Here is a 27,585-nt window from a genome sequence, read left to right on the forward strand (position 1 = left end):
GTCACAGCAGCCTCCGCAGGCTCCTTCAGCTCCAGCTCGGGACAGGGTTCATCTCCAGATCCTCACAATGTGCCTAGGGGGAAGTTAAAAAGAAAATCTGGACTCTCCTAACCCAGATGAGAATAATGTGGACTTAACTGTCCTGGATGAAGAGGAATGGACTGGTGTGTCCAACGTTGAGGGGCCTGATTCCTATCACCTATTCCAGGACTTACATTATCTTCCCCAGCTATGTAAAACTATGGCAGCTTTAGATTTAATTCTTTCAGAGGAAGCTGCTCAACCCTCTACTTCTAGGATGGCAGTTGTCTGTCCTGATCCTCAGCCCAAGACCAAAGTGGTGAAGCTGCCGGCTCTTATCCCAAAAGTGATTAGAGGTGACTCGAATTCTCCTTTGCAGCACAAGAAATCCATTGCTATTGCTAACATTATGTTTTAGAGCAGCTTATTATGGATTAAAGTCCCACTTATTGATATGCCTGTGGTGGCTCTGGTGAATCATGCTCTTCACCTGAAAGATAACTATGCGCAGCTCAAGGAATCGGTTGAGCGCAAGCTGGATACTGGTTTGAAGGAGACCAATGAAGCAGGATCTCTATCTGTTTGGGTGGCAGCTTCAACATCGTTTTTTGCCAGACCTTCCCTCCTGTGGTTGGAAGATGTGTTGGATGGGGCACTTCATGATCCAGCCAGATTACATAAGACCCTTTTCAAGGTCTCTAGAATGGTAGCTTTTATTGCTGATGCCTCTTTGGATGCGGCTCAGTTTTCTGCTAGATCCCTAGTAGCTGATGTGTTTGCCAGGAGACTCCAGTGGGAAGCTGCTCCTCCTTCGAAGTCCAACCTAGCATCAGAGCCTTTCACTGGGGGCAAGCTCTTTGGGGAAGAAGCTGTAAAGGACATCCTAGTCGAATCAAGATAAGAAAAAGGCTATGCCCATAGTAAGAAAGAAGGAAGAAAGGCATTTCTTTAGATCTTTTCATCCTGACCAAACCAGCCAGCCATTTTGGTTCTCCAAAACCTTTGGGCAAGGGAGAAATGTTTGGTCCCCCTATCCCACCTGGGCTTGTTCCCAAGGAGAAAATAAAGACCAACAGAACTTATCTGCTAGATATAGCTCATCCACATGTCAAGGGGATACAGGCACCAATTTTGACACCAACCTTTTGTTGGTGGGCTGTCGTCTTGCTGGGTACACTGATAAATGGCTGACTATCACCTCAGATCATTGGGTCCTGGAGACTCTTTGCTCGGATCTGCATCTGGAGCTGATGTCTCGACCTCCCCACTATTTTTTTCCCATCACCAGCCCCAACAAATCAAGCCAAGAGGGAGATGGTGAAACTGGCCATCCTACTTCTACTAGATATTGCAGCAGTGGAATCATTGCGTCTAGAAGAGAGGGGATTAGGGCTCTATTTTCACTTCTTTACAGTGTCAAAGGCAGATTGATCTGTCAGAGCTGTCTTGAATCTCATGTTCCTCAACCACTTCATCTGGTACCACTGGTTCCAGATGCAGCCTCATCTGTCCATCATAGGAGCTCTTTGCCTCGGAGAATTCATGACTTCAGTGGACCTCAGAGAAGCCTATCCCCATGTTCCTATCTTCCTCAATCAACAGCGCTACCTCCATTTTGCCTTCTAAGGGTCCCATTTTCCATACAGAGCCATGCCTTTTGGCCTAGCTTTGGGTCCCAGAGTATTTACAGAGATCATGGTCACCTTGGTGCACATCTTCACATGCAAGGGATCTCAGTATACCCTTACCTCGATGATCTCTCATCCATTCAGCCTCTCGGCATCGGGCAATTGATGACCTGCAAGTCACCCTGGCATGTCTCAAGGACTTCGGTTTTCTGGTCAACCATCAAAGAGTCATCTGCTCCACTCTCATGGAATACTCCACTTAATAGACATAGAACTAGGGATCATGGCTGTCTCTCCAGAGAGGTTCTCCAAAATTCAAGCTGCAGTCATATTGATTGGTGTCAACATTCCAGGTAACTCCTTGGCTAAGGCTTCATTCTTATCCCTTACAATGGGCCTTGCTTCCTTTCCAGAACGACATAACTTCAAGATGTCACTTGAACATTCATCTGTCCAGGACTGTTTGAGCCTCCTTCTGCTGGTGGCTCCTCCATCCTATTCTGGAGAGATGGGTCCCCCTCCAGGATCCCCCCAAAACAGTGATTACATCAGATGCCAGCCTTTCTGGTTGGGGAGCTCTGTGCAAGGGGAGGATGGTTCAAGGAACCTGGTCCTCGAGGGAGTCATGGCTTCCTATCAACCTGCAAGTACTTCCTCTCAGATCGGTCTTCATCCAGACAGACAGTGTCACAGCTAAAGGCATACATTGACCATCAGGGAGGAATCAAGTCTCCAGACCTCTAGGTGGAGGTGGACTCCTTCTTTCTTTGGGCGGAATGTCACCTAGCATCCCTCTCTGCAGAATACCTAAGCGGGAGACAGAATACTCAGGCTGACTGGCCAAGCAGGAAACAGCTAAACCAAGGAGAATGGATGCTTCACACAGAAGTCTTTGAAGAGAGGGTCTCCTGTTTCAGGAGAATCCAGGTGTTCCTGTTTGCATCAGAAGCCAGTCACCAGGTCAGCAGGTTCTTCTCCCATTATTCATCTCCAGCAGTGGAGATGATGGATGCCCTGTCTTCTTCATGGCTGACTGGGCTTCTGTACACTTTTCCACCACTCCTTTTTCTGTCCAGGGTTCTGTGAAGATGAGGGAAGAAAAGGTGAGACTCATTAGTGAGCTCTCCCACACTGGAGGCATTCAAGATGAGGCAGGACAGCCATCTGTTGGGGATGCTCTGACTTGGATTCCTGCATTGAGCAGGCAGTTGGACTCGATGGTCTTGTAGGCCCCTTCCAACCCTACTGTTCTATGATTCTAATGGCTTCCTTTTTTGGCCACAGAGACTCTGGTTTCCTGACCTGATCAATCTGGCAGTGTCTCCTCCTTGGCCCTTCCCTCTGCAGGACAACCTGTTATCTCAAGGCCCTCTCCTTCACCCAAATCATGTGTAGCTTCAGTTATATGTCTGGAAATTGAACAGAAACATTTTGCCAAAGTAGACCCCTCCCCTGCAGTAATCGAGATTATATTGGCCTCTAGGAGACCATCTACCCACAGAATTTACCAGAGTATGTGGAAAATATTTTCCACTTGGTGTACGAGGAAAAGGATTTGGGGCTCAAAAAGCCAGAACCTCAGACCTTTTAGCATTTCTGCAAGATGGTTTGGCTATGGATCTCAAGCCTAATATGCTTAAACATCAGGCTTTCATGCTGTCTACTCTTTTGTCAAAAAACCCTGATAGGTCCATGGGCTCTCATCCTTTTCTTAAATAGTTCCTGTGCAGAGCTTTTTCAAAGTCATCTCCAGTTCAGTATTGTTTCCCTTCCTGGGAACTCCATACTTTCAGCACTTCGGATGCCACCCTTTGAGCTCCTGAAATCAGTGTCTCTCTGACTGCTCTCTTTCAAGGTTTTATTCTTGGTGGCTGTAACGTCAGCCAGAAGGATCTCCAAACTTGATGCCCTTTCTGGGGAAAAACACCTATATGTATTCCATAAAGATTGAATGGTGCTCCATCCTAACCCCTTTTTCCATCCTAAAGTTCTGTCTCATTTTCATTGTCAACAAGAGCTAATGCTTCCCACTTTTTGTCCTTCCCCTGTGTACCCCTCAGAAAAGAAATGGCATTCCCTTGTTGTCAGGAGATCCTTGAAGGCCAATATCAGCAGAACCAACACTTTTCTTCAGTCAGATTCCCTGTTTGTTTCATTCCATCCTGCTTCCTTGGGACGGAAGGTTTCTAATGCTACTCTGAATAGGTGGCTAAAGGCATGTATTTCCCTAGCCTATTCCTGCCTGAAGTTGACTCCACCTACCAAAATGTTTGCCCATTCTACAAGAGCAGCCACAACATTGGCAGCTTTTTTCCTCAGTGCTCTGCTGCACTGATTTGTAGGGCAGCTACATGGGCAAATCTTAGCACCTTTGTTAAACATTAGAAGACTGACATATATGCTTCTACTGAGGCAGCCTTTGGAAGGCATGTCTTGCAGCACATCCTTCCCTGTCATTACACAGCTACTACTTTGTTAAATCCTGCCCTACATGGGTCATGCTTTGGTATGTCCCACCTGATGTACTGTTTACATGCACAAGAGAAAAGATCGTTGGTCACTTACCTGTAAAAGGGATTTTTTTGTGCAAGTAAAACAGTACATCAGGGCCACACCCTACATTCAGATTCTGTTATAGCTGTTTCTGCTGGTGGGGATTAATGTTCTTTTTTTTATTATTGCACTTGGTTTCTTTCCAAGCCCTGTCTGCAGAGAGTGCAAGATGTCCTGTTTTTCTTGTTTGTGTTTCGCTGTTCTCAGTGATCCTAGTACTTCCTGAGCTTGTCATCTGAAACTGAGCTTCAAAGGTGGGAAAGACAGTTAAAAGACTTAATTGGAGCAGCAATTTTGCCTTCAACCACTAGGTGGCACATAAGACCTACTTGATGTGCTGTTTTACATGCACAAAGAAATCCCTTTTACTGGTAAGTGACCAATGGTCTTTTTCCTATCACTTGTTAAGAAGCAGTAAAAATATATAGCCCTCTTAGATGCATATGTTAGCTGAAAATCCAGTAATCATGCATACAGTTAGGGAGCCTGGCCACTGAGAACCTGGCCATAGTTGCCCATCTCCGGTATTCTCCAGGTTAAGCTACTGCAGTGTGTTGCATGTGGGGCTGTTTTTGCAGACTGTCCAAAGACTTCATAATTAGTTCAAAATACAAGATTGCTAACTTGACTGGTTGGTGGGAGTTTTAAACAACTACCCTGGTTTCCCATCCATTTCTGAGCACAATAAAAAATGCTAGAGGCTTAGTACCAGAAGGATTGCCTACTACCACATGAGCTGCCAGTAGACTGAGGTTGACTTTAGAGGCTTTTCTCCAGGCGCAACTGCTTTCTGATATGAGCTAGGTGATGATTAGGGAGATAGCCTCCCTGGTTCAGGGCCCTGCCTCTGGAATGCCCTCCAGATTGAATGCCAGGCAGGGCTCCTTGCAGTGTCCTTTTGACGTTGCAAAGATCTTTTTATTTTCTCTGATGTTTCAAAGTATGATGGAATTGGTTTTATGCTACGGTGTGATTTGCTACTGCTGTTGTTTTATTTTTAGCTGCTGTTCTGATTTTTATTCTGGTTTGCTTCTATTAATTTGAAGTTAGCCACTCTGAAAATAGCAATATGGAAGGGCTGTAGCAATTGCTAATTAGTTCAAACTTTAACAACAGGAGTGGGCAACATTTTCCCCCTTGGGCTGCATTTCCTCTGAGGGAATATGTTGGAAGTCGCATGCTGGCACTGGTTAAGGCCAGAACCATTTGACACTCTTCTCTCAAAATCATCACTATGGCACACTATTTCTCTCTCAAGAACTAAGAGAGAAAGAAAGAAAAAGCCATGTGTGTTGGAGGTCATCACCACCCCTTCCCTTTCTTACAACAGAGAGAGAAGGAAGGGGAAGGCTTTGGAAAGTGTGGATCCAGGTGGATCTGTTCTTTCCAAAGTGCCTCTTTCCCTGATTGGGCAGGGAAGGTGCTGCCTCCTTACTGACTGGACAGGGAATGGCGCAGGCAGAGCCTGCCAGAGGCACCACAGCCCACATAAAATGTCTCCCTGGGTTGCCTACTCCTGCTTTATATGTACAGCCATCTTGGGACTATACCATCCCAGAATGCAAATAAGATATAACTTGTTTGAATGATTCCTCATGTAAAAAAAAAATCCATATGTGTTGCAAACTGTTTCAGGAATAGGTACTTCCTTTTGAACATCTTAACTGGCTTTTGGATTTCAAAAAGAACCTGATCAAAATATACTATAAATTGAGGAAAAAATGAGCGCTGGCAAAGGCGCCAGAACAAAGCTGATACATTATCTAACTTATGCCTTATTTAAATAGTTTTACTGAATCCATATTTCTTTTTCGAACAGGGACTATGGGCTTTCTTATCTCTCCCTGCGAACCAGCATCGGTCTATGGACATCATTTTTGTGTATATTGTTAGTAGCAACTGATGCAAGCAGCCTTGTGTGTTACATCACTCGATTTACTGAGGAGGCGTTTGCTGCTCTAATTTGTATAATATTTATATATGAAGCACTGGAAAAGCTTTTTCAGTTGGGAGAGATTTATGCTTTCAATATGCACAACGACCTCGATAAACTGACATTGTATTCGTAAGTGTGGTTTTCTTAGTGAACTATGAGAGGGCCATAACCTGTCTTTTTAAAATATTCATATTAGAAGGGTTTTGTGTCTGTGGGCTTCCAGTGTAATTATTCACAAATGTTTTCTCAAACTTTGCAAGAGTATTGTGCTGTACTGGTAACCCATCTAGGCCAGGGGTGGGCAACCTTCCTTCTGATGATGGCCACATTCCTCTTGTCAGGAGTGCATGTTGGTTGTGGGCAGGGCCAAAGATGGGTGGGTCACCACTTTTTCTCTTTCTGCCGCCTCCTTTTCTCTCTCCCCCTCTTCCTTTCCATACAGTGGGCTGCTAGGGAAGGGACAGATCACTCTTGCCAGTGGTACTAAACTGATTATATGCAGAGGACTTGAAATTGGTCCAAGGGCTGCAGTTGGTCCAAGGGCTGTGGGTTGCCCACTGCTGATCTACACTAATCCTATCCAGTCCATCTGGCAGTGGCGAGCTCTGGATGTTTTATTGTATGCAGCAGAACATAGAAACAATTAAGCTTTCACTGTCCATTTATTTATTGTCACTTTCCATCAGTTCTAAAGATTAAAAACATTTGCCATGTAAGGATACATGTGCTGTTGCTGTTCTATAGCATTACAGTAATTGTTGGCCTTGATAGTTTTTTTTTGCTTGCCTTTTAAAGTTTAATATGTTGATTATTGAAAACAAAAAAGGCTGTTATCTTTAGAATGAATCTTGAATTAGTTATTGAGTTATACTGCATTTCTTAGTTCAAATGTTTGTTATTTCCTGAAAACCTTTCCTATTGTTGCCATTTTTCTACTTTAAAAATGTCAGAATAAATGCTGTAAAAGTACATAGCAGAAAGATGAAATACCGACTAATGTGGTGAAATCTTAAACTTGCCAGATGTGTATGTGCAGAGCCTCAGAATCCCAGCAATGAAACACTGGAGCTATGGAGGACAACCAACAAATCTGTAGATACTATACAATGGGCTAACCTCACAGTTAAGGTGAGTGCCTTGAAATATAATGTAGACCTTCATGTTCCCAAATAACAGTAGAGCAGAACCCTATTCAGGTGATCTGATTCTGAGTATACTAAATACATGAGAAGAGGGAGTACGCTAGCTCTTTCATGAGCCTGAGACATTTGCAATCTTGCCTTGCCTAGAAGTTCTAGGGGGAGACGAACAATATTACTTGAATAGGCTTTGGAAATCTGTTTGTGCTATCTCATATATATTTTTCCTAACTAAAATCCTAAAAACAATTATTAAAGAACCCAAGGGCTTTCTGTATACATGTTGTTTTATAATTGTGAAGGAGGATCTAGGAGAGTAAAAACAAATACTTGCAAGAGGGCAAAAAGGAAAACGATATCACTTAAATGTTCAGAGAGAAGCAACTTCCTTAATCCTTTGTGCAAAAATTCATCACGTATGGTATTCAGTTGAATCCCAAGAGCCAGCTCCTCCTTTACTCAGCATAATTTGGTCTATAATTCAAGAATATGTGGAGTATATACAATGAGAATTTTGATCTGTAACAATTTTTTCCCCATTTTTGCAATTGAAAGGTGCTTCAAATTGAGATTTTTTAAAAAAACTATTGATGAATACAGACCAACTTAAACTTGGGAACTGTGTGGGAAGTCATACTACTTGATAAAGCTCTCACCTTTATCATGCATTTAAAATACATGATATGGGGTGGGGGGAACCCTCATACCATGTTTGCATTAATATAGATAGCCAAGGAAAAGTGGCAAAAACTTAACATGTGCTAAGTTGGTTATCTGTATTCACACAGTGTCTGCATCATTTTAGCCCACAGCTAGTGATTCTTTTGTACATTTATGGGCAGGTAAAAGTTTAATTGCAGATTTGAACATTTCTTAATAAAATGTCTAATTTATGTTTATGAATGGTTTTACTTACAGCAATGTCATGATTTTCATGGTGCATTTGTTGGATCAGCCTGTGGTCATCATGGCCCATATTTCCCAGATGTTCTTTTTTGGTCTGTCATATTATTCTTTACAACATGTTTCCTTTCGTCTTTCCTCAAGCAGTTCAAGACCAAGCGCTATTTTCCCACTAAGGTAATTGTGGTAGCATTAATCCATTTCTATATTCAGCATTTAGAAGAAGGGAGACTGATATTAATTACTTAAAATTGAGTTACTAGTGCTGAAAATGTAATATTGATTGGATCAAAAGTTTTGATTTGTCATGTATTTTGATATTTGGCATTTGGGACTGGTGGTTGGGATTTGTCAGTTGGGAATAAGTGATTATAATGCCTGAGAAACAGTGGTAGAGTGAATCTAAGCCTGTCCTTGTCCCACATATATTTATATTGGTACTACACTCTAAATGACCCAGAATTAGAGTTAGTATAGTTACAAATAGTAGCAGGTTTGTTTTTGTTCCTGAATACATGTATAGTGATCCTTGTTTTCCATCTATAATCCCTGCCCTTTTGCCTATGAATAAAAAGGCCCATTTTGAATATTCAGTGAATCCTGTGATGTTATTTCCCCTCAGACCTCCTTCACAACACCTTATTTTTTACCCTGTTTACTGTGTTCAGATTTATAAAGATTAAGGGTGCCCCCGGCCCAGGGAAATGTGGAAAACAGGGAGTGGTGGTAGTGACACTACCTGAGCAGACCTTGGGTATAATTAGTTATTTATAAATATTGCAGAGGCTCCTTAGTCACAGGATGGTGGTGTACATCAGAGGACCAGAGGATCATCAAATTCAATCCTATAATCTAGAGTGCTGTGGTGAATGACCCAAGATGAGAGTAGAACAGTTGTGGCACATTGCTACAGAGTGAATGCAGAATTAATAGCCTTTTTGCTGGTTCCTTCTTTTCTTGCAGTCCCAGTAATGTTTGCCCTAAATGTATGTAAGCAAATCCATTCACACACAAAGGAGTCTGTAAATCTGTGGGAAATAGTATGTCTTGGCAGACTTATTTTTAGAAAGCTTTGGAATACCATTTGTTCCACTGGATTGAATTCAATATTTATTATTTCTTTGCTTGCATTTGCTGTCAAATATAGCATATTTCACAGAGAGAAACGTATGACCTGTTAATGAAAAGAACTTCAGTTAGAAACGATGATTGAGCAGAGAATGAACTTGCTGAAATGCTATGCTGTATGAATCAGCTGAACAAGCAGTGCTACCCAAGCAACTGTTCAGTACAACTATCTTAAATGTTTAATTCGGATATTAGCAAAAATGCTATAATGACGTTTTCGTGAGGTTGAGTGATACTTTCTGGTGCATATAATTCCAAACAGAACATGAAATCTGGGTTTAATCAAGTGTACAGTTTAGCAACTCATGTTAATTCTCTGTCACATGAGAAGGTCAAGCATTTAAGCAAGAATCCTTCAGTCAGTGTAGAACTAAGCAGTACAAACATGTTGTGGGAAAAACTTTGTGGCAGCAACTCTTCAAAGGTGAATGTAGATGTAATTCAACACAAGGTCCTTCTTATTTTGTAAATGTTCAACAACGTTGAATTAATTGTTGCCTTGAATTAATCATAGTTAATATTGGTCAAAGTTATGTCGAGCCATGGGAAAGGGAAGCTGGGGATGTGATTGCATATGAGTGGGGAGGAGGACTTTATAATCCTGCAGCCTGATATAATCCTGATGCTTTAGCTCTAGTTAAAGGCCAACATTAAGTTTCTTGAAATGTATTACAACATTTTTAATATGTATTACTACTTGCAGTACTGGGGGGTATGATTCTCATGATCTAACCATTACTTTTTGACAGTGAGCCACCACTTTGAATTGGGTTAAATAAGGTATTTTTGAAAGGTTTGTCTTGAATGTTAGAATGTACTGAAGACATCTAATTTTGAAGATAATTGATTTCAACTTCAAACTACTCTGAAATTAAGGCTTTTGCTGATAAACCACAGGGTCTAAATAAGTATAAATTTCACTAAGTCCTTTGGAACTACTTCAATATGAGTAATTATTGGACACAAACACCCCCCCCCCCCACTGTTGCAAATATCCTTTTTTGCAAGAGGGAAAATGTTTTACAGTGCCTTCCTCCTTCTTTTTTAGGTGCGTTCTACAATAAGTGACTTTGCTGTATTTTTGACAATAGTGATTATGGTTCTCATTGATTACCTTGTGGGGGTTCCGTCACCTAAACTCCTTGTGCCTGAAAAATTTGAAGTAAGCAAATGTTGTTTGTTTTTAAAAAATGTAACTGTGAAAAGATACTCTTTAAACACTGCTGGTAGCATTACTTAATTTAAAGAAATAAAGTCTAGCTGTGGTAGATTGTTATTATAAGATACAAAATTAGCACTTCAGATGCTAGCTAGCATGAAATCCATACCGTGAGAGGTGGTATAACTGTAATTGACAGATTTGATTGCATGTTTTAGGTTTCAAACAAGGCTCATGAGTGGCTCATGCACCACAAAAAGTAGATTTTCTTCCATTTTGCTTGTGTATTGATGATGTTGATTGCTACTGCAATCAGTTCTGTGCTCTTGTTTTCTTACCTTTAGCGTCTTATCTTGTTAACTTGAGGAGTAAGTCTCACTGAACATAGTGGGAACTCACTTCTGAGCATATGTGCATAGGACTGCACAGTTCTTTAGTATATTCCATCCCATGCGTGTGCTTTCATGCAGCACAATCTTTTACCCATTCCTTGCTTACAATGCAATCCTATGGACACCTGGGGAGTATGTCCTATTGTACTAAGTGGGACTTGCTTCCGAATAAACATGCACAAGATTGGACTATTAGTCCATTTCGTTTTGTTATATTGTCTATTTCACAAAGGCTTCAGGTGTCTTACTTTAAAAGGCTATTGGGGGAGGCAACCTGGTGCCCTCCAGATATTTTGGACTACAACTCTCATAATACCTGAGCATTGGGTGTGGTGGTTGGGGCTTATTGTAGTTGTAATCCAAAACATCTGGTTGGCACCAGCTTGCCATATACTACAATACTACTTGTTATCTTAAATTATATTGTCAAAAGTGGTACAACTTGTTCATTAATTACATCTCGTATGAACCAAGTCTTAGTTTTTTTTAACGGTGTGTGCTTGATCATGATCCCAAGCTATTCTAAGCAATTTTTAAATTTGGAATTTTTGGAAAGTGTACGCCCAGTGTAAACAGTATGCATACAAAGTTAGGAATTCAAATATTTATCTAATAAAAAAGGAAGAAATACTTAGTCTTTTTGACATCTGCTCTTTTCTTGTTTCAGCCCACACGAAGTGACCGGGGATGGCTCATAGATCCTCTAGGCCCTAATCCTTGGTGGACACTTGTGATAGCTGCAGTACCTGCATTACTCTGTACCATTCTCATTTTTATGGACCAGCAAATTACAGCAGTTATCATAAACAGGAAAGAACATAAGCTCAAGGTGAACATTTGCTTTCGCTTCCTCACTGAGAATGCAAAAGTCAACTTAGTTTCTGCAGTAGTAACTTCCTTAAAATACTTCCTTAATATACTTGGTCTAAAATGTTGAACTTCAAAGACAAAATCTCACATTCAGCATAAATTCAGAAAATGGAATAAAATTATACATGGCAGGCCTAATTAGTCTATAAATCACACCATTTATTCTGGAGAATACACACTTCTCTTTAAAAGCTGAGAAATGGGTGGCTGTCAAGGGACTGGGCTGGCAAGAGTTGGGGTTACTGAAATATTGATGTATTAGGAATATTGTGCTAAGGCCATAGAGATAGGAGAGGGAGTAAATAATGGACCTTAGGGTTACTGAAAAGTGTACTTGAACCACAGCTATATTTTGAGCAGAACCTACCCACATATTCTGAACTATTTCCTTTATGAGGAAACAAACTTAACATCATTGGCTTTTTTTCATCAATCAGAACTGGGAGTTGATGGCAGACAGTTATCATACTGAAGTTTTTGCGCGTGTGTGTGTTTACTAAACTGTGAGAAAGCTAGGCTCGAAATATAGCTCAGCTGTGAATTTTCCCTTCTCTCCCCTGACCCTGCAGCCATTCAATCTTTTTATTACGTATACTGAATATCTTTATCTGCTAGTGTGTGTTCTAGAAAGTCTGATTCTGTAATTTTGCAGGATAGTTTTTACCATATTGACTTAGCAACAATTTCTCTTCTTGCCACCCTCTTTCCATTTTATATTCTACTGTATTCGATGCTGAATTGTGAAACAAAATCTTAGCGCATTATAAATATGTAGTAAGTAAAGATATTCCAGATGTCTGTGTCAAGATTTCAAAAGTTTGTTACCAGAATGTCTATTTGCCATGATACCAGTTTAGTATGAAACATGTTTGTGTTTGACTCCACAGAAAGGTTGTGGCTATCATCTCGATCTGCTCATGGTTGGCATTATGCTAGGTATATGCTCTATCATGGGATTGCCTTGGTTTGTGGCTGCAACTGTTCTGTCTATAAGTCATGTCAACAGTTTAAAAGTAGAATCTGAGTGTTCTGCTCCAGGAGAGCAGCCGAAGTTCCTGGGAATCCGTGAACAGAGGGTGACAGGATTAATGATCTTTGTTCTGATGGGGTTGTCTGTGTTTATGACCTCTGTATTAAAGGTAAGAACAAATTGTTCTATAACATTATATAAGCTTAACATGCTAATAAACCGTTTTTAAATTCTTATTGGTGGGGCTTAGATGAGTTGATTTCAGAAAGAGAACTGAGTACCATGGCCAGATGTTTCAACAACTGGTTTTTTTCTTTCTTTGGTCTGCTTCAGATTGAAATGCATTCACTATTGCTAGTTGGGAGTGAGTATCTTGCTGACTCAGATGGGGAAAAACACTCTGAAGGAGATAAACTGGGAGACTATTTATCATGCCATTTACCTTTTGCATGTTAGCCCTATTTTAGCTCTAGAATACTCAGGATTATAGCTAGCTTATCCTTATAATAGCAGGGAACATGATGGTGATCTTGAGATGCCTGAGTTTTAGGTAACTGACCATTTACTGAGTTTTAGGTAACTGCCTGGAATGGCAGACATTTTTTACTGAGGGAAGGCTTCTCCTCCTTTCCAAATAGTAGTGTTCCACCAGAACATCTTTCACATAAAGTCCATCTGTTAACCATACTTGAATCTCACCATACTTGAATACTACTGGAGGTACTATGCTCTCAATAGTGAGGGTGCCATAAAGCCGTGCATAAGAGGAACTAGGGTACATTAAAAACAACTTCTACCAACACAAACCTCCTTGGATCTAAGGGATGTGAATAATGCATTTCCAAAGGAAATGCATAGTTTATTTGTAGAACTTGCAGAGTTGCAAGCTCTAAGTGCTGCAGTCTCAGTAAATTCCTTTGTCCCTGCATCTGCCATACAGACAGCTAAGCTCATTCCCTGGACTCTTGGGTTGCAGCCTTTCCATACCTTGTTGAAGAAATTCAGGGTTCTTTATGTGCCATGGAAACAATGATTAGATCTTGAGACAAAGTCTTCCATGCCCAGAATTCCACATGAATTAAGAGTTCCTTGAAAGATTGTGAAGATAACTGTTGAGTGAATGACAAGTCTACCTTCTAATCACAGGGAATGTTTTATCAGGGCTCTCCAGTCACAGTGTTTTGGGAAAGGGATGGTGAGTCTTACATAATGCTTTGCTGCACTCTGTTCTCTACTCTTCATTACTTCTGTCTCATCTGAGTAGGAACATATGAAGAGCTTTGGAGAGAGAGGAGTTGCTTGTTTCTTGTGTACCTTTCTGATCTCTTGTATTTCCAACTAATCCTTATTCCAACTTCCAAGTCCTCTTCCTAAGTAATTCCTTTCCCATTCCAATCCTATTACTCACACCTTGCTCCCTCCTCTAGAGCAAGGATAGGCAAAATGTGGCTTGCATGCACCCCACCCTTTTTTTGTGGCCCCCACTGAATCTGCCATCAAAATTCAGTGGCAGCAGAAAAGCTGCATTCTCCCTTTAAAACAAGGTGTGTAGGGATGGAGGGTGGAACTTGTCTATAGAGGGTTGGGTGTGGCTTTTTTGCACTGCATTTCTGTTGTGCTTACGGTAATCACCTGAGATGTGTGTAACTAAGGAGAAGTGGTCCTAGTGAGCCTGCTTATTGTCAGTTCTGTCTAGGGCTACATCATTCCAGCTCAGTGAAGCCAGAAAATTAGACTTATTTAAAATCTAAATCAAGATTGACTGTTCTGTAATTATTTTGAGGTCCTACTGAAATCAACACGATTAAGGGTCAAACTAAATACAATAGCAGCAGAGCTGTGTGTTTAAATACTGATCTGCTCAAATTACCGAAAGACAATGGTCAGGAAGGTTTTCGTTTTATAGCAAAAGAGTGAGGTGGGACAGACATGCAGAATGCTTCCCTACTTAACGCTTATCTCTCTGCACCCCTTCTCCCTTGCTTTGAGCTGAGCACACCTTGTATTACAGCTTAGGTGAGGGGGAAAGCTCTTGTGGACAGACTGTAAGGAGGTAAGTTGTGAGCACGGGGAGTGGGTTCTGCACTCTTCGCCCGTGTGTCCCTCTTGCTGTTAAAAAGATCCCACTGGCCTCTGTGTAATCCTAGCAGATCTATGCTTCAACATGTGGCTTGGTCCTTACTCCAGAGTAGATGTGCATAGGATTGCAGCCTAAATAGTACTTCTGTTCTTCGAGGATATCTCACTTTCTTCTAACCAAGGATAACGTTTACATTGGGGGGTGGGGGACATGACCACCAAGGAGCTCCTGCTTACACTTGGAACTTCTACTTCCACATCAGTTGAGGAGCAGATATAAAGCCATGCACTGCTGGAGTAACAAAAGCAGGAACAGCAGGACACAACAGTCTCCCATTTCTCTTCCCAACATGCTTTGCTGTACACTCAGATTCAGAGAAGAAGTGCAGGCATAAAAGATTAAGAGTGACTAATCTTTCCCTGACATAAGCAAATGGTCAATTACCTTTTCACTGGTCCTTTCCAAACTTTACTTGTATGCTTTCCAGGAGCAAATACAAAATAATTAGTAGAAAATGCCCAAATTAATTGGGATGTTCATAACTGTCATATTTGCATAGTACGTAGATTACGTGGCACCTGAGAAGGTGGCTTTAGAGGATGTGGCATTTGGATGGCTTGCTGAAGGAGCTAGACTAGGAAGAGAATACTTTATTCTTTTGCAGTTCTCTGAGCATTTCCCAAGGGATTTCTTATAGGATAAGGATACAGGTCTGGTATACTCTGTCTGTAGGCTGTTGTCCAACCTTAGCAATAAGGATGGAGAATGGGTTCTTGCACTTTTCCTGCTACTGCTGGGTTGTGGAATAGCTACCCAGTCCTTGCTTGAAAGAATTTGGTTTGCTTATTATGTTGTACAGCCAATTGTGGGGAGAAGGAGAGATGTATTTTTATTGTTTGTACTAATACTCCATTTGAGTAGCATTTCTGCTTTGGGTTTAGAAGATTTTCTGTTATATAGACTGTTCTTTCACTGTTTGCAATGTGCAAATTAAGTGAAATTGAGAATTAGGACAAGTGGCCTAACTAAATTACACATGTAAATGCATATTATAAACTCCAGCTGTTTTCCTTTATAGGAAAGCTGCTTTGGGAGGGAGAAAGTTAAAATGGAGAAGCGAGGAGTGTGGGAGGTGCTTAGCCTTTCAAAATGGCTTTCCTGTAACACAAGCAGGTACTGCAGTTGGGTTACAAGCATTTGTGTGTGATATTTAGTTAGGCCCAGAGTATAAAGATAGTGAAAGGCAGGGGGGAAACCTGGCATTAGTTTATATATATATATATATATATATATATATACACACACACACACACACACACACACATATATATACATACATATATATATACATACATACATACATACATACATATACACACACACACACAGAATATAGTTAGTTATAGTTAGTTATAGTTAGTTATAGTTATAAATATAACCTTTAGTTATATTTACATTTGTTCACATACTTTACATGCAAAAATGTTAACTTTAAAATTTTATGTTTAGGTTATACTTAAATTCCACTTCTGAGATCTGATGGACTAAAGCTTTCCATTGAAAGTACATTTTCATAGCTAATTGCAAAACTCATGTCCTGTTGTTGAATTTTGTTTTTATTTTGTTTTTATTTTTTGGACGAAGTACCCCAGCCTGTGAAATTCCATTTGACCTTTTGCATTCCTTGATCTGTTAATTTCTGCTATTTAAGTTGGTTATTTTCTCCACAGTTTATTCCAATGCCAGTTTTGTACGGTGTTTTTCTTTACATGGGAGCATCCTCACTAAAAGGCATCCAGGCAAGTTCTATTTTAATCATGTAGTACTTGATGAACAGTTGAAAAATAGATACTATGGTTTGACTTCCCAGCTCTGCCCCCAAAGGGGAAATTGATGGGGGCATCTTGTACAAGCAGAGCTCTGAAGGCTCATAGAATACTGTAAAGAAAAGAGCAGGAGAGAAGGATCCTGCACTGCCTGAATGCAGCTTATGGATGGGGAGGGAGGAAGTGTTTCTTTCTTCTTTCGCTGGGCTAGAATTCACTCTCTTGAATATTCACATATATTTATGTTTGCTTATGAGATATAAATAGTTATTTAGAAGTTTTCATAAGTTTTTATAGTTAATATAATTCTTTGTTACATGTCTAATAATGCTTTAAATATTTGACCAATATTTGATCCATGCAAGGTTTTTTTTGACAAATAAGCAGCCCTGTCTAGCATTGTAATACCTTCAATTTACATTTCTAATTATTTTTATTTTTTAAATTTTTCTTTTGAAAAATGTTTAGTGATTTTGTTTCTTATCAATTTAGTTTTTTGATCGTATCAAATTGTTCGGAATGCCTGCCAAGCACCAACCTGATCTGATCTATCTGCGTTATGTGCCACTCTGGAAAGTCCATATATTTACTGTAGTTCAACTTACCTGTCTTGTGCTTCTGTGGGTAATTAAAGCATCTGCTGCTGCTGTTGTTTTTCCTATGATGGTAAGTTCAAGTGTCTCTGAGCATTATTTGAAAATGCTCAGCAGTGCCAAATTAGCTTATTTACCTAAAAGAGTTATGCCATAGAATTCTGTTTTGTGTAACCCAACCTACATTAGTTTTATATTTCTATTGGCATTATGATCTGTATGTGATTCGTGTGATTTGAAATTGTTTTAAAGGTTTTAGCTCTAGTGTTCATTCGTAAACTCATGGATTTATGTTTCACCAAACGGGAACTCAGTTGGCTTGATGACCTTATGCCAGAAAGTAAGAAGAAGAAGGAAGATGACAAAAAGAAAAAAGCAAAGGAAGTAAGTTGAATATTCATATCTATAAAGAATAACTAGAAGTGGTGGTTTATGGAAAAAACAGTGAAAACATAGGGTTGGATCCATGGATGGAAGGGATCCACTCACGGAAGGTGCCTCTATCCAATTTTCAGGGATCCCCCTCTCATCACACCTCACCCCATTCAGCAGGGTCCCCTGACCCTTTCTGTAGCATTTTCTGTTGGCTAGAGGGCCTTCCTTTGTTGCGGCAGGGGCACACATGGAGGGGAGGCCTACTTCCACCAGCCCAGTTGCATCCACCAATCCACTTAAATTTTAGATTTAACTCTAAATCCAACCCATTGTTTCTATGGTTCTCATGGATATGTGACTTGCATGCTCAGTGCTATAAAGTTTTAGAAACTGTGTTAATATATGCAAAAAGGGGTATATGATTGAGAGTGTGATTGGCTTAGTAGAGGAGACATTCAGAAAACATTTCATGAACTTTAAACCTGGATATCTATAAAATTGTTCTAATTATGAGCTTTCGCCACTCCATTGGGTGCTGCTCTGAAATGCTCCCAAGTCATAGGGAGGTGGAGGCTGCCACTGGAAAGAAGAACTGAAAAGCCCTTATATATGAGTGGAACACTGCCCATAGTGTTCTGGATTAAGTAAATGCAAAAGATAAAATATTTTCCCTTTTGCTAGTTCTCTCTAGGGCTGTCTCAAGATTGTTATAAGCTGTGGACAAAATACAATTACGGTCACTTTGCTCTGTATCAAAAATAAGTTTTATACAAGGCCTCATTTACATGGCTTGTTCTCATAGTTCAAAATTTCTTAAATGTATTGGATAATGTGTAACTTTCAGGAAGCTGAACGAATGTTTCAGACAGTGGACAGTGAAACTGTACACCTTCCATATGAAAGAGGCGATGTGTTACAGATTCCTGTGAAAGCTCTAAAATACAGGTGTGATATATACCTATTTTCATTAAATTTGTTTTTTATATAGTTATATATCTGATGTTGTGTTTAATACATTTTAACAATTTTGAATGGACACTGACTTCCAAATCTGGGATTCACCTGAAAAAGATGAACAAAGAAGAAACTGAGACCTCCTTATGTCTATAATATAGCTGTGTATATCTGTATGAAATTACATCTTACTCATTCACGTGACCCTTTTGAACAGATCAGATGACTCTGTTTCAACCTGCTGCTCTCAGTGTGAAGAAGCTCCTTTGGTCAGTTCTGCCTAGTGTGTTATTGTGCATGGCTAATGATATGAAAAGCACTGAAGATACTAAGTTTAAGTTAACTGAGCCATATATTTACCAACTACTTAAAGCCTGCACAATCTTTTTTCAGTGCCACATAGTAATTCATATTTAACTCAAATGTTTGTGCACATAAAAACTTGAACCTTTTTGTGTTGAGACTATTTGATAACAAAACTGGATAAGTTTTTTAAAGTATTCACAAAATAACACCTGCTTATTTACAATTAAACTCCAGGCTTCTTCATGTGATTCAGTTTACTATTTGAAGATTCAGTAGAGGTTTGATAGTTTTTAGATTGAACTAAATTGAGTGATAAAAAAATCAAGTTGGGATGCTTCTGCAGAAAGGGTACTATGAAAGGGTAACTGCTATTAGCCTGAAATATGTTTTTATTTTTTCATTTTTTTCATTTCTATACCACCCAATAGCCGAAGCTCTCTGGGTGGTTCACAAAAATTAAAACCAACAAGCACACAGTAAAAAAATATAAAATATAAAAACATTTTATATATTTTTAGTACTTTCCCCCTACTTTTCCTACTACTGAAAGCAATCTCAGTTAAGATTTCTTTCTCTCCTTACATTAGAAAAAGATATAGTTAGTTTTTTGCCAGTTTTCCATCCTTTACTTCAGGAGTGGACAACTTATTGCCCTCCAGATGTTTTGGCCTACAACTTCCATCAGCCCTCACTATTGGCTATGGTGACTAGCGCTGATGGGGGTTGTAGAGCAAAACATCTGGAGGCCACAAGTTGCCCTGCTTTACCTGTAGGGGCTGTTAAAATGGACTATGTATATATTTTAAATGCCTTCGGTTTGGTTTCGTCTGGAATACTGAAGCTGCTAAGACTGCAATCCTTAACCAGTTTATCCAGGAGCAATCCCTCTGCCAGCCATAGAACCAGCTGGGAATAAATTAATGGTGCAATCCTATGCATGCTGAGACAGAAAAAGTCCTACAACTCCCAACCTGCATAGGATTGCACCCTAAGGATGCAATCCTATGGGGATCGTCGGCCACCTCCAAACTTAGAGGCAACCACCTATCCAATGCATGGTGGGAGGAGTGCAGAGGGGATCATCTCCATGCTCCAGCTGCCCTGCATTTGTGGCTAGATGGCTGATTTTGGCTGTCTAGCCATTGGACATTGGAGCACGGGGTGGGGAGGCCAGTCAACACATAGGAAGTGTAGTACTGGCACTTGTGAATGCCCCGCCCCCAGGAACGCCCCCTTCCCCCTGCTCTGCTCTTATGAGCACAGAGTGTGGGGATGATCTGCGCTGCCTATGAGGGGGTGGGGAGACAGGTTCTCCAGGAACTGACCAATCCTGTCTAGCAGCCATAGGATTGCACCCTAAGCATCTTAAGTATTGCATCCTAAGAAACATCTAATTTAAACAAGGTGCCCTCAGCAAGTATCATTAGCCATATACTCAGGTTTGTTTTACAAGTTGCATTTCATTATTTTCGCAACACAGCTCATAGTTTGAATAGATTTACACAATATATTAAAAAATGTGTTCTATTTCCTCTTCGCCTGGAGTTCCCCTCTATGGGTTTAAATTAAATACAAGACCCTGCTTCAAAGACTGTTGTTGTTCAGTCGTATCCGACTCTTTGTGACCCCATGGACCATAGCACGCCAGGCCTTCCTGTCCTGCACTCTCTCCCGGAGCGTGCTCAAGTCCATATTCATTGCATCAGTGATGCTATCTAGCCATCTCATCCTCTGCCGTCCCCTTCTCCTTTTGCCCTCAGTCTTTCCCAGCATCAGGGTCTTTTCCAGAGAGTTTTCTCTTCGCATTAGGTGGCCAAAATATTTGAGCTTCAGCTTCAGTATCTGTCCTTCCAATGAGCACTCAGGATTGATTTCCTTTAGGATTGACTGATTTGACCTCCTTGCAGTCCAGGGGACTCGTAAGAGTCTTCTCCAGCACCACAGTTCGAAAGCATCAATTCTTCGGCGCTCAGCCTTCCTTATAGTCCAGCTCTCACAGCCATACATTACTAATGGGGAAACCATAGCTTTGATTAGACGGACCTTTGTCAGCAAGGGGATGTCTCTGCTTCTTACTACACTGTCTAGGTTTGCCATAGCTTTCCTCCCAAGGAGCAAGCGTCATTTAATTTCATGGCTACAGTCACCGTTTGCGGTGGTCTTGGAGCCCAAGAAAATAAAATCTGTCACAGCTTCCATTTCTTCCCCTTCTATATGCCAGGAAGTGATGGGGCCAGATGTCATGATCTTCGTTTTTTTGATGTTGAGTTTCAAACCAGCTTTTGCACTCTCCTCTTTCACCCTCAACAAGAGGCTCTTGAGATCCTCTTCGCTTTCTGCCATTAGGGTGGTATCGTCTGCATATCTGAGGTTGTTGATAATTCTCCCAGCAATCTTAATTCCGACGTGTGATTCATCCAACCCGGAGTTTCTCATGATGTACTCTGCATATAAGTTAAATAAGCAGGGCGACAATATGCAGCCTTGTCGTACTCCTTTCCCAATTTTGAACCAATCGGTTGTTCCATGTGTGGTTCTTGACCCTCGTACAAGTTTCTCAGGAGACAGGTAAGGTGGTCTGGTACCCTCATCTCTTTCAGAATTTGCCAGAGTTTGTTGTGATCCACAGAATCAAAGGCTTTAGCATAGTCAATGAAGCAGAAATAGACATTTTTCTGGAATTCTCTCGCTTTCTCCACGATCCAGTGAAAGTTGGCGATTTGATCTCTAGTTCCTCTGCCTCTTCGAAACCCTGCTTGTACTTCCGGTAGTTCTCGGTTCACATACTGCTGAAGCCTAGCTTGTAGGATTTTGAGCATAACCTTGCTGGCATGTGAAATGAGCGCAATTGTGCGGTAGTTTGAACCCTCTTTGGCATTGCCCTTCTTTGGAATTGGAATGTAAACTGACCTTTTCCAGTCTTGTGGCCACTGTTGAGTGTTCCAAATTTGTTGGCATATTGAGTGCAGCACTTTAACAGCATCGTCTTTTAGGATTTTAAATAGCTCAGCTGGAAGACTCATCTCCGCTAGCTTTCTTGTTAGTAATGCTTTCTAAGGCCCACTTGACTTCACTCTCGAGGATGTCCGGCTCAAGTTCAGTGACCGCACTCTCATGGCTATCAGGGACATTCAGATCTTTCCTGTATAGTTCTTCTGTGTATTCTTTCCACCTCTTCTGAATCTCATCTGCTTCTGTTAGGTCCCTGCCTTCTTTGTCCTTTATCATGCCCGTCTTTGCACAAAACGTTCCCTTGAGATCTCCGATTTTCTTGAAGAGATCTTTAGTCTTTCCCATTCTGTTGTTTTCTTCGATTTCTTTGCATTGTTCATTTAAAAAGGCCTTCTTGTCTCTCCTTGCTATTCTCTGGAACTCTGCATTCAGTTGGATATGTCTTCCCCTTTCTCCCTTGCTTTTCGCTTCCCTTCTTTCCTCAGCTACTTGTAAAGCCTCATCAGACAGCCACTTGGCTTTCTTGCATTTCTTTTTCTTTGGGATGGTTTTCGTTGCTGCCTCCTGAACAATGTTACGGACCTCCGTCCATAGTTCCTCAGGCACTCTGTCTATCAGGTCTAATCCCTGAAATCTATTCCTCACCTCCACTGTATATTCATAAGGGATATGATTTAGGTCATACCTGAATGGTTTAGTGGTTTTCCCTACGTTCTTCAATTTAAGCCGAAATTTTGCAAGAAGCAGCTCATGATCTGAGCCACAGTCAGCTCCAGGTCTTGTTTTTACTGACTGTATGGAGCTTCTCCATCTTTGGCTGCAAAGGACATAATCAATCTGATTTCGATATTGACCATCTGGTGATGTCCATGTGTAGAGTCGCCTCTTGTGCTGTTGTAAAAGAGTGTTTGCTATGATCAGCGTGTTCTCTTGGCAAAACTCTATTAGCCTTTGTCCTGCTTCATTTTGTACACCAAGGCCATGCTTGCCTGTTATCCCGGTGATTTCTTGACTTCCTACTTTAGCATTCCAATCCCCTATGATAAAGAGGACATCTTTTTTTGGTGTTAGTTCTAGAAGGTGTTATAGGTCTTCATAGAACCGATCAACCTCAGCTTCTTCGGCATCAGTGGTTGGGGCATAGACTTGAATTACTGTGATGTTGAATGGTTTGCCTTGGATTCGTACTGAGATCATTCTATCGTTTTTGAGATTGTACCCCAGTACTGCTTTTCCCACCCTTTTGTTGACTATGAGTGCTACTCCATTTCTTCTAAGGGATTCTTGCCCACAGTAGTAGATATGATGATCACCTGAATTAAATTCGCCCATGCTTGTCCATTTTAGTTCGCTGATTCCCAAGATGTCGATGTTCAGTCTTGCCATCTCATGTTTGACCACCTCCAGCTTACCTTGATCTGACATTCCAGGTTCCTAAACAATATTGTTCTTTACAGCATCGGATTTTCTTTTCACCACCAGACACATCCACAGCTGAGTGTCCTTTCGGCTTTGGCCCAGCTGCTTCACTCTTTCTGGCGCTACTTGGAAATACCCTTTGCTGTTTCCCAGTAATATATTGGACACCTTCCGACCTGAGGGGCTCATCTTCCGGTGTCATACCTTTTAGCCTTGTGATACGTTCCATGGGGTTTTCTTGGCAAGAATACTGGAGTGGGTTGCCATTTCCTTCTCCAGTGGACCACATTTTGTCAGAACTCTCTGCCATGACCTGTCCATCTTGGGTGGCTCTGCACGGCACAGCTTATGGCTTCACTGAGTTACGCAAGCCCCTTCACCACAACAAGGCAGTGATCCATGAAGGGGGCTTCAAAGACTATTTGTATGTTAAAATGTTTTTTTGTAAAGTGCAAGCTATTGTATAAATCAGCTTAGTATACTTTGGGCAAGAAAAATGTGTTAAAGAAAAGCATCTGAGATTCTCACAAAACTCTTCTGGTCTTATGTGTTCCAAAGAGAAATGGTTGAAAGTATAAATGTGGTTTAGATCTTTAGAAGTTATATGTTCTCAGAACAGACAAAATTAGAATGAACACTGGATTCACTTGAAATTCAAAGCCTGTTTTTCCTATATTAAAAATACCTTTTAATCCTGGAATCCTCACATTATGTATATTGATGTAGAGTGCAGTAATTCATATAACATGTCACTAGTGGTTGTGTAAATAGAGAACCTAAGGCTCAAATGATGTAAAGAGCATGAGACATAATTTAATGCTACTGCAAAGCATGGGGTACTAATCAAGGTGTGTTTGTTGTCTAGCATTGATCCTTCTGTTGTAAACATATCAGATGAAATGGCCAAAACTGCACAGTGGAAGGCTCTTTCCATGAACACAGAGAATGCCAAAGTAGCAAGATCTAACCTGAGGTAGCCTCTAATTCCTCACATTTTCTGATTCTGCCTTGTGTGTTGACCTGTGGAAATAATTTGGTCTGATCATAATTTATGCCTTAAATAAACTCTAGCAGTGGAAAAGGTGGAAATGTTCATGAGAGCTGGAAGATAGGTAGCAACTGCCTTCTAAACCTGAAGGACTTATCCCAAGAATATTAAACATAGTGCTATGAGTTGCCGAGGATGGAAGCGCTGGGGAGAGGGGATCAGAGTTGCTCTAAAGCTTCCTCAAATAACAGTGTGCCATTCCACACGGGAAACTGGTTTTGAAACTGAGGGCATCTAAACGGTTTGTTATATGCCATGGGGGTTGTTGTTCAAAGAAAAAGAATCTGATGGACTAGTGTAAAGACTGTTGCTTGAGCTGAAGTAGTGCTTTCGATACCAACCAAACTACCTTTTCAGCATATTACAGCCCTCTAAAGATGCGTGATGATTCTTTCTGAAATATTTTCTAAAGTATGGCATAATGGGGGAGAGAACGTCGTGCACAGTTTGTTCATTCCTTTCCTCTTTATTATGGAACATAATTTATTTATTCCAAGTTAAGAAAGTAGCAGTGTTTGTATTCCCACCCCTTCATCCTCCAAAGCTTTCTTCTAGGAATTTGAAATATTTTTAGCCCTCTGGTTTTAATGATTGTGCATTTTTAGGGTGGTTGTAAAACTATACTATGGCTGGTTTCAGATATAATATGAAACCGTGGTTTGTGTTGACCAGTTAAGAATCCATACCGTAGTTTGAGCTTCCAGGAGAACAACAGGCAAACCATGTTTTGAGCTGCTTGTCTGCTTTTGTTTCCCATCTATTCATGACTTGGCATTATAACTTCACTCCCATTTCCATGGTGCAGTAGCCTCTTGAAGTGGTGCAGTGGCCCTAACTATGACTTGTCAGTGGTCTGTGAATTCAGCAAATCAGTTTGTGGGTAGTCCTAGGTTCAGATATTGGAACATACCATAGTTTTATATTGCATCTGAACCCAGCCCAAATTTATGCTACTTGGTCTGTTACAGAACTTACACTGCAATCTTATATGTGTCTACTCAGAAGTAAGACCCATTGAGTTCAATTGGGCTTACTCCCAGTTAAGTGGGTAAAGGACTGTAGCCACAAACTGAAATAATTCACTTTTCATTACACTTGTATCTAATATACATGCATCTATTGGGGTAGTGGTACAAAAATGTCTTAGGGCGCAATCCTAACTAGATAGGCGGCTGCCTCCGAGGTCGGGGGCAGCCGCCTATCCAAACCAAGGCAGGACAGGCACCGGGGGGGGGGGGATTGTTCCCTCCTAGCCTCTCTTGCCTTGCTATTTTTCGCTAGACAGCCATTTCCAACTGTCTAGAGGCGGGGGTGCCGACTGGGAGAGGAAGCTGCTGTACGACACATTGGATGTGTCATACATGCAGCTCCTCTCTCCCTGCCCTGCCCCTTTGCAGTCGTTCTGCACTCCTCTTCCAAGCACAGATGGGGCTTCTCTGCGCTGCCTCTAAGGCAGCGCGGATGAGGGGGACGGGCAGTTTTCCAGGAACTGACCTTGGAGCACGGGCTCTGAGGTTGGTTCCCAGAAATGAGCATACCCTGTGGCCCTCTAGACAGTGTCTAATGGTCATAGGATTGCTCCCTAAATGTTTATGACTTGAATGCTATTAATAAAAATTTTGCATCCAAGTTGCTGCTTATAGGTTAAATTTTACAATTTGTTTATTTTATTTATTTACAATATTTATATACCACTCCACATCAAAGATTTTGGAGCGGTGAACAACAAGGTAAAAAATTAAAACAACATATTAAAACAACTGAAACATTTTAAAAGAAAAGAAAATTAGGAAATTTTACTAATGATCTCTATGCTCTTAGAAATATGTGTTAAATAGGGAGTGTGTGCATGTGTATGTATTATACTTAATAACAAGCAATATATTATACATGAAATAAAAAATTGGTATTTATAAAGTTTGATAGTGTTCTGTATATTCTTTGGCTTTTCTAACCTTTTGGATTGTTCTTGACAGCATTGAAATAGAAGAGTCTGTGAAAATAGACATTGAAAATACATCTGAAACAAAGTATGTAGATGCTGAAACTTCAGTATAGAAGTGAACAAGGATATATATCATTTTATAGGATATACTGTAAAAGGGTGACTTCCAAACTTCTTTCAGGTACCGAAATTTGAGCTCTGGATACTGTATGCACAGCAACAAGACTTTAAGACAGGAAAGAAGTGGCAACTCACTCTGGAAATATTTATTTTAGTGGAATGCTTATTTCTATTTTTTTTAAATAGGAAAATTACATTTTAGTTATCAGTACATGTCAAATTACCTTTAACTGTAAATTATTGGTCTTCAATATGTAAAACGTTGTAGTATATAGATTTTTAAAATTAATTTATTGCAGTAATTAATATCTTTTTCTCAGGCAATTATTGTTTGGGTTTTTGCAAAATGTTCTGTATGTCAGTCTGCCTAGAACAAATCTTCAATGTGCCATTTCACAAATGACTACATTTTTGGCCCTTTCTCACTTCATGTTGCTGTTTCATGCGGGATTTAATTCACATTTGTGGGAATTTCTTGAGTCATAAGTGAGTATAGAATTATTAGACACTATTCCATTTTTTAAAATACTCCAGTCTCATGTCTACATCATGCTAGACAACTTCTCAGTTTTAATTCCTAATTCAGCATTTCACAAGTAATGGAAAATTGTATCCAGTGATCTGTTACAGGGCTTCATTCTTCATCACATATTTTGCAAGGCCAGATTATATTATCTTCACTGAAATTAATGAGGCAATCCACTAATAAACACAAGGGTATGGATAGGGACACACATCTGGGCTCTGAATTAGGCTGCTTGTTTTACAATGTAAACATAGTCCTGGTTTTAGTAAGTTCTTCACATAGATTTTTCTTATCCTGAGTTCACTTTTCCTGCACAGATATAATTATCAGCAAAAATAAACTGAGAGGTGAGTAGACTTTAGAAGCACCACCTTATTTTTGAGGGCTTTATTATTAAATTAAAACTAGGGTGTGGAGTTAGGACCAGTGCTTGTTGGACTGGGGATAGGATCATAAGCTATGTGCAGGTGAGATTCCTTGCTTTTGTAAAGGGGATGTATTTAAAACATGCCAATCTTCATTTCTAAGAACACCTTTATATAAAATGGCTTCCATATCAAGCAAGTAGTTTAGGGCAGCCTTCCCCAGTCTGATGCCCTCCAGATGGCTTGGACTACAGCTCCAAGTATTCTCCAGTCAGCCATGCTGGCTGAGGGTTGCTGGGAACTGTAGTCCAACATATTTGGAGGGCACCAGGTTGGGGAAGGCTGATTTAGGGAATTTTAAAAGTTTTGCCCACTTT

The 27,585-nt window shown here is 40.5% G+C and overlaps 1 protein-coding gene across 6 annotated transcripts in view; it reads left to right on the forward strand.

Moving 5' to 3' along the window:
* SLC4A7 (solute carrier family 4 member 7) overlaps positions 1-26,551 on the forward strand; it is a 113,973-nt gene extending 87,422 nt beyond the window's left edge. For 4 of the 6 annotated variants that reach the window (XM_084858294.1, XM_084858293.1, XM_084858291.1 and 1 more), the window contains 13 exons: positions 6,022-6,267; positions 7,161-7,266; positions 8,196-8,357; positions 10,357-10,470; positions 11,527-11,688; positions 12,617-12,868; positions 16,510-16,578; positions 17,098-17,271; positions 17,451-17,582; positions 18,418-18,518; positions 24,070-24,177; positions 26,229-26,282; positions 26,379-26,551. In XM_084858294.1, the coding sequence (XP_084714420.1) occupies positions 6,022-6,267; positions 7,161-7,266; positions 8,196-8,357; positions 10,357-10,470; positions 11,527-11,688; positions 12,617-12,868; positions 16,510-16,578; positions 17,098-17,271; positions 17,451-17,582; positions 18,418-18,518; positions 24,070-24,177; positions 26,229-26,282; positions 26,379-26,472 (1,774 nt within the window). In that variant the 3' untranslated portion in view covers positions 26,473-26,551. Of the gene's footprint in view, positions 1-6,021; positions 6,268-7,160; positions 7,267-8,195; positions 8,358-10,356; positions 10,471-11,526; positions 11,689-12,616; positions 12,869-16,509; positions 16,579-17,097; positions 17,272-17,450; positions 17,583-18,417; positions 18,519-24,069; positions 24,178-26,228 lie in introns of all 6 variants that reach the window. The other 2 variants (XM_084858292.1, XM_084858295.1) reach the window with 1 other exon arrangement.
* Positions 26,552-27,585: the final 1,034 nt, after the last annotated feature.

This window comes from Heloderma suspectum, chromosome 5 (genome assembly GCF_057233095.1).
Source record: "Heloderma suspectum isolate Gila_16-S chromosome 5, 16-S_ref, whole genome shotgun sequence".
NCBI lineage: Eukaryota > Metazoa > Chordata > Lepidosauria > Squamata > Helodermatidae > Heloderma > Heloderma suspectum.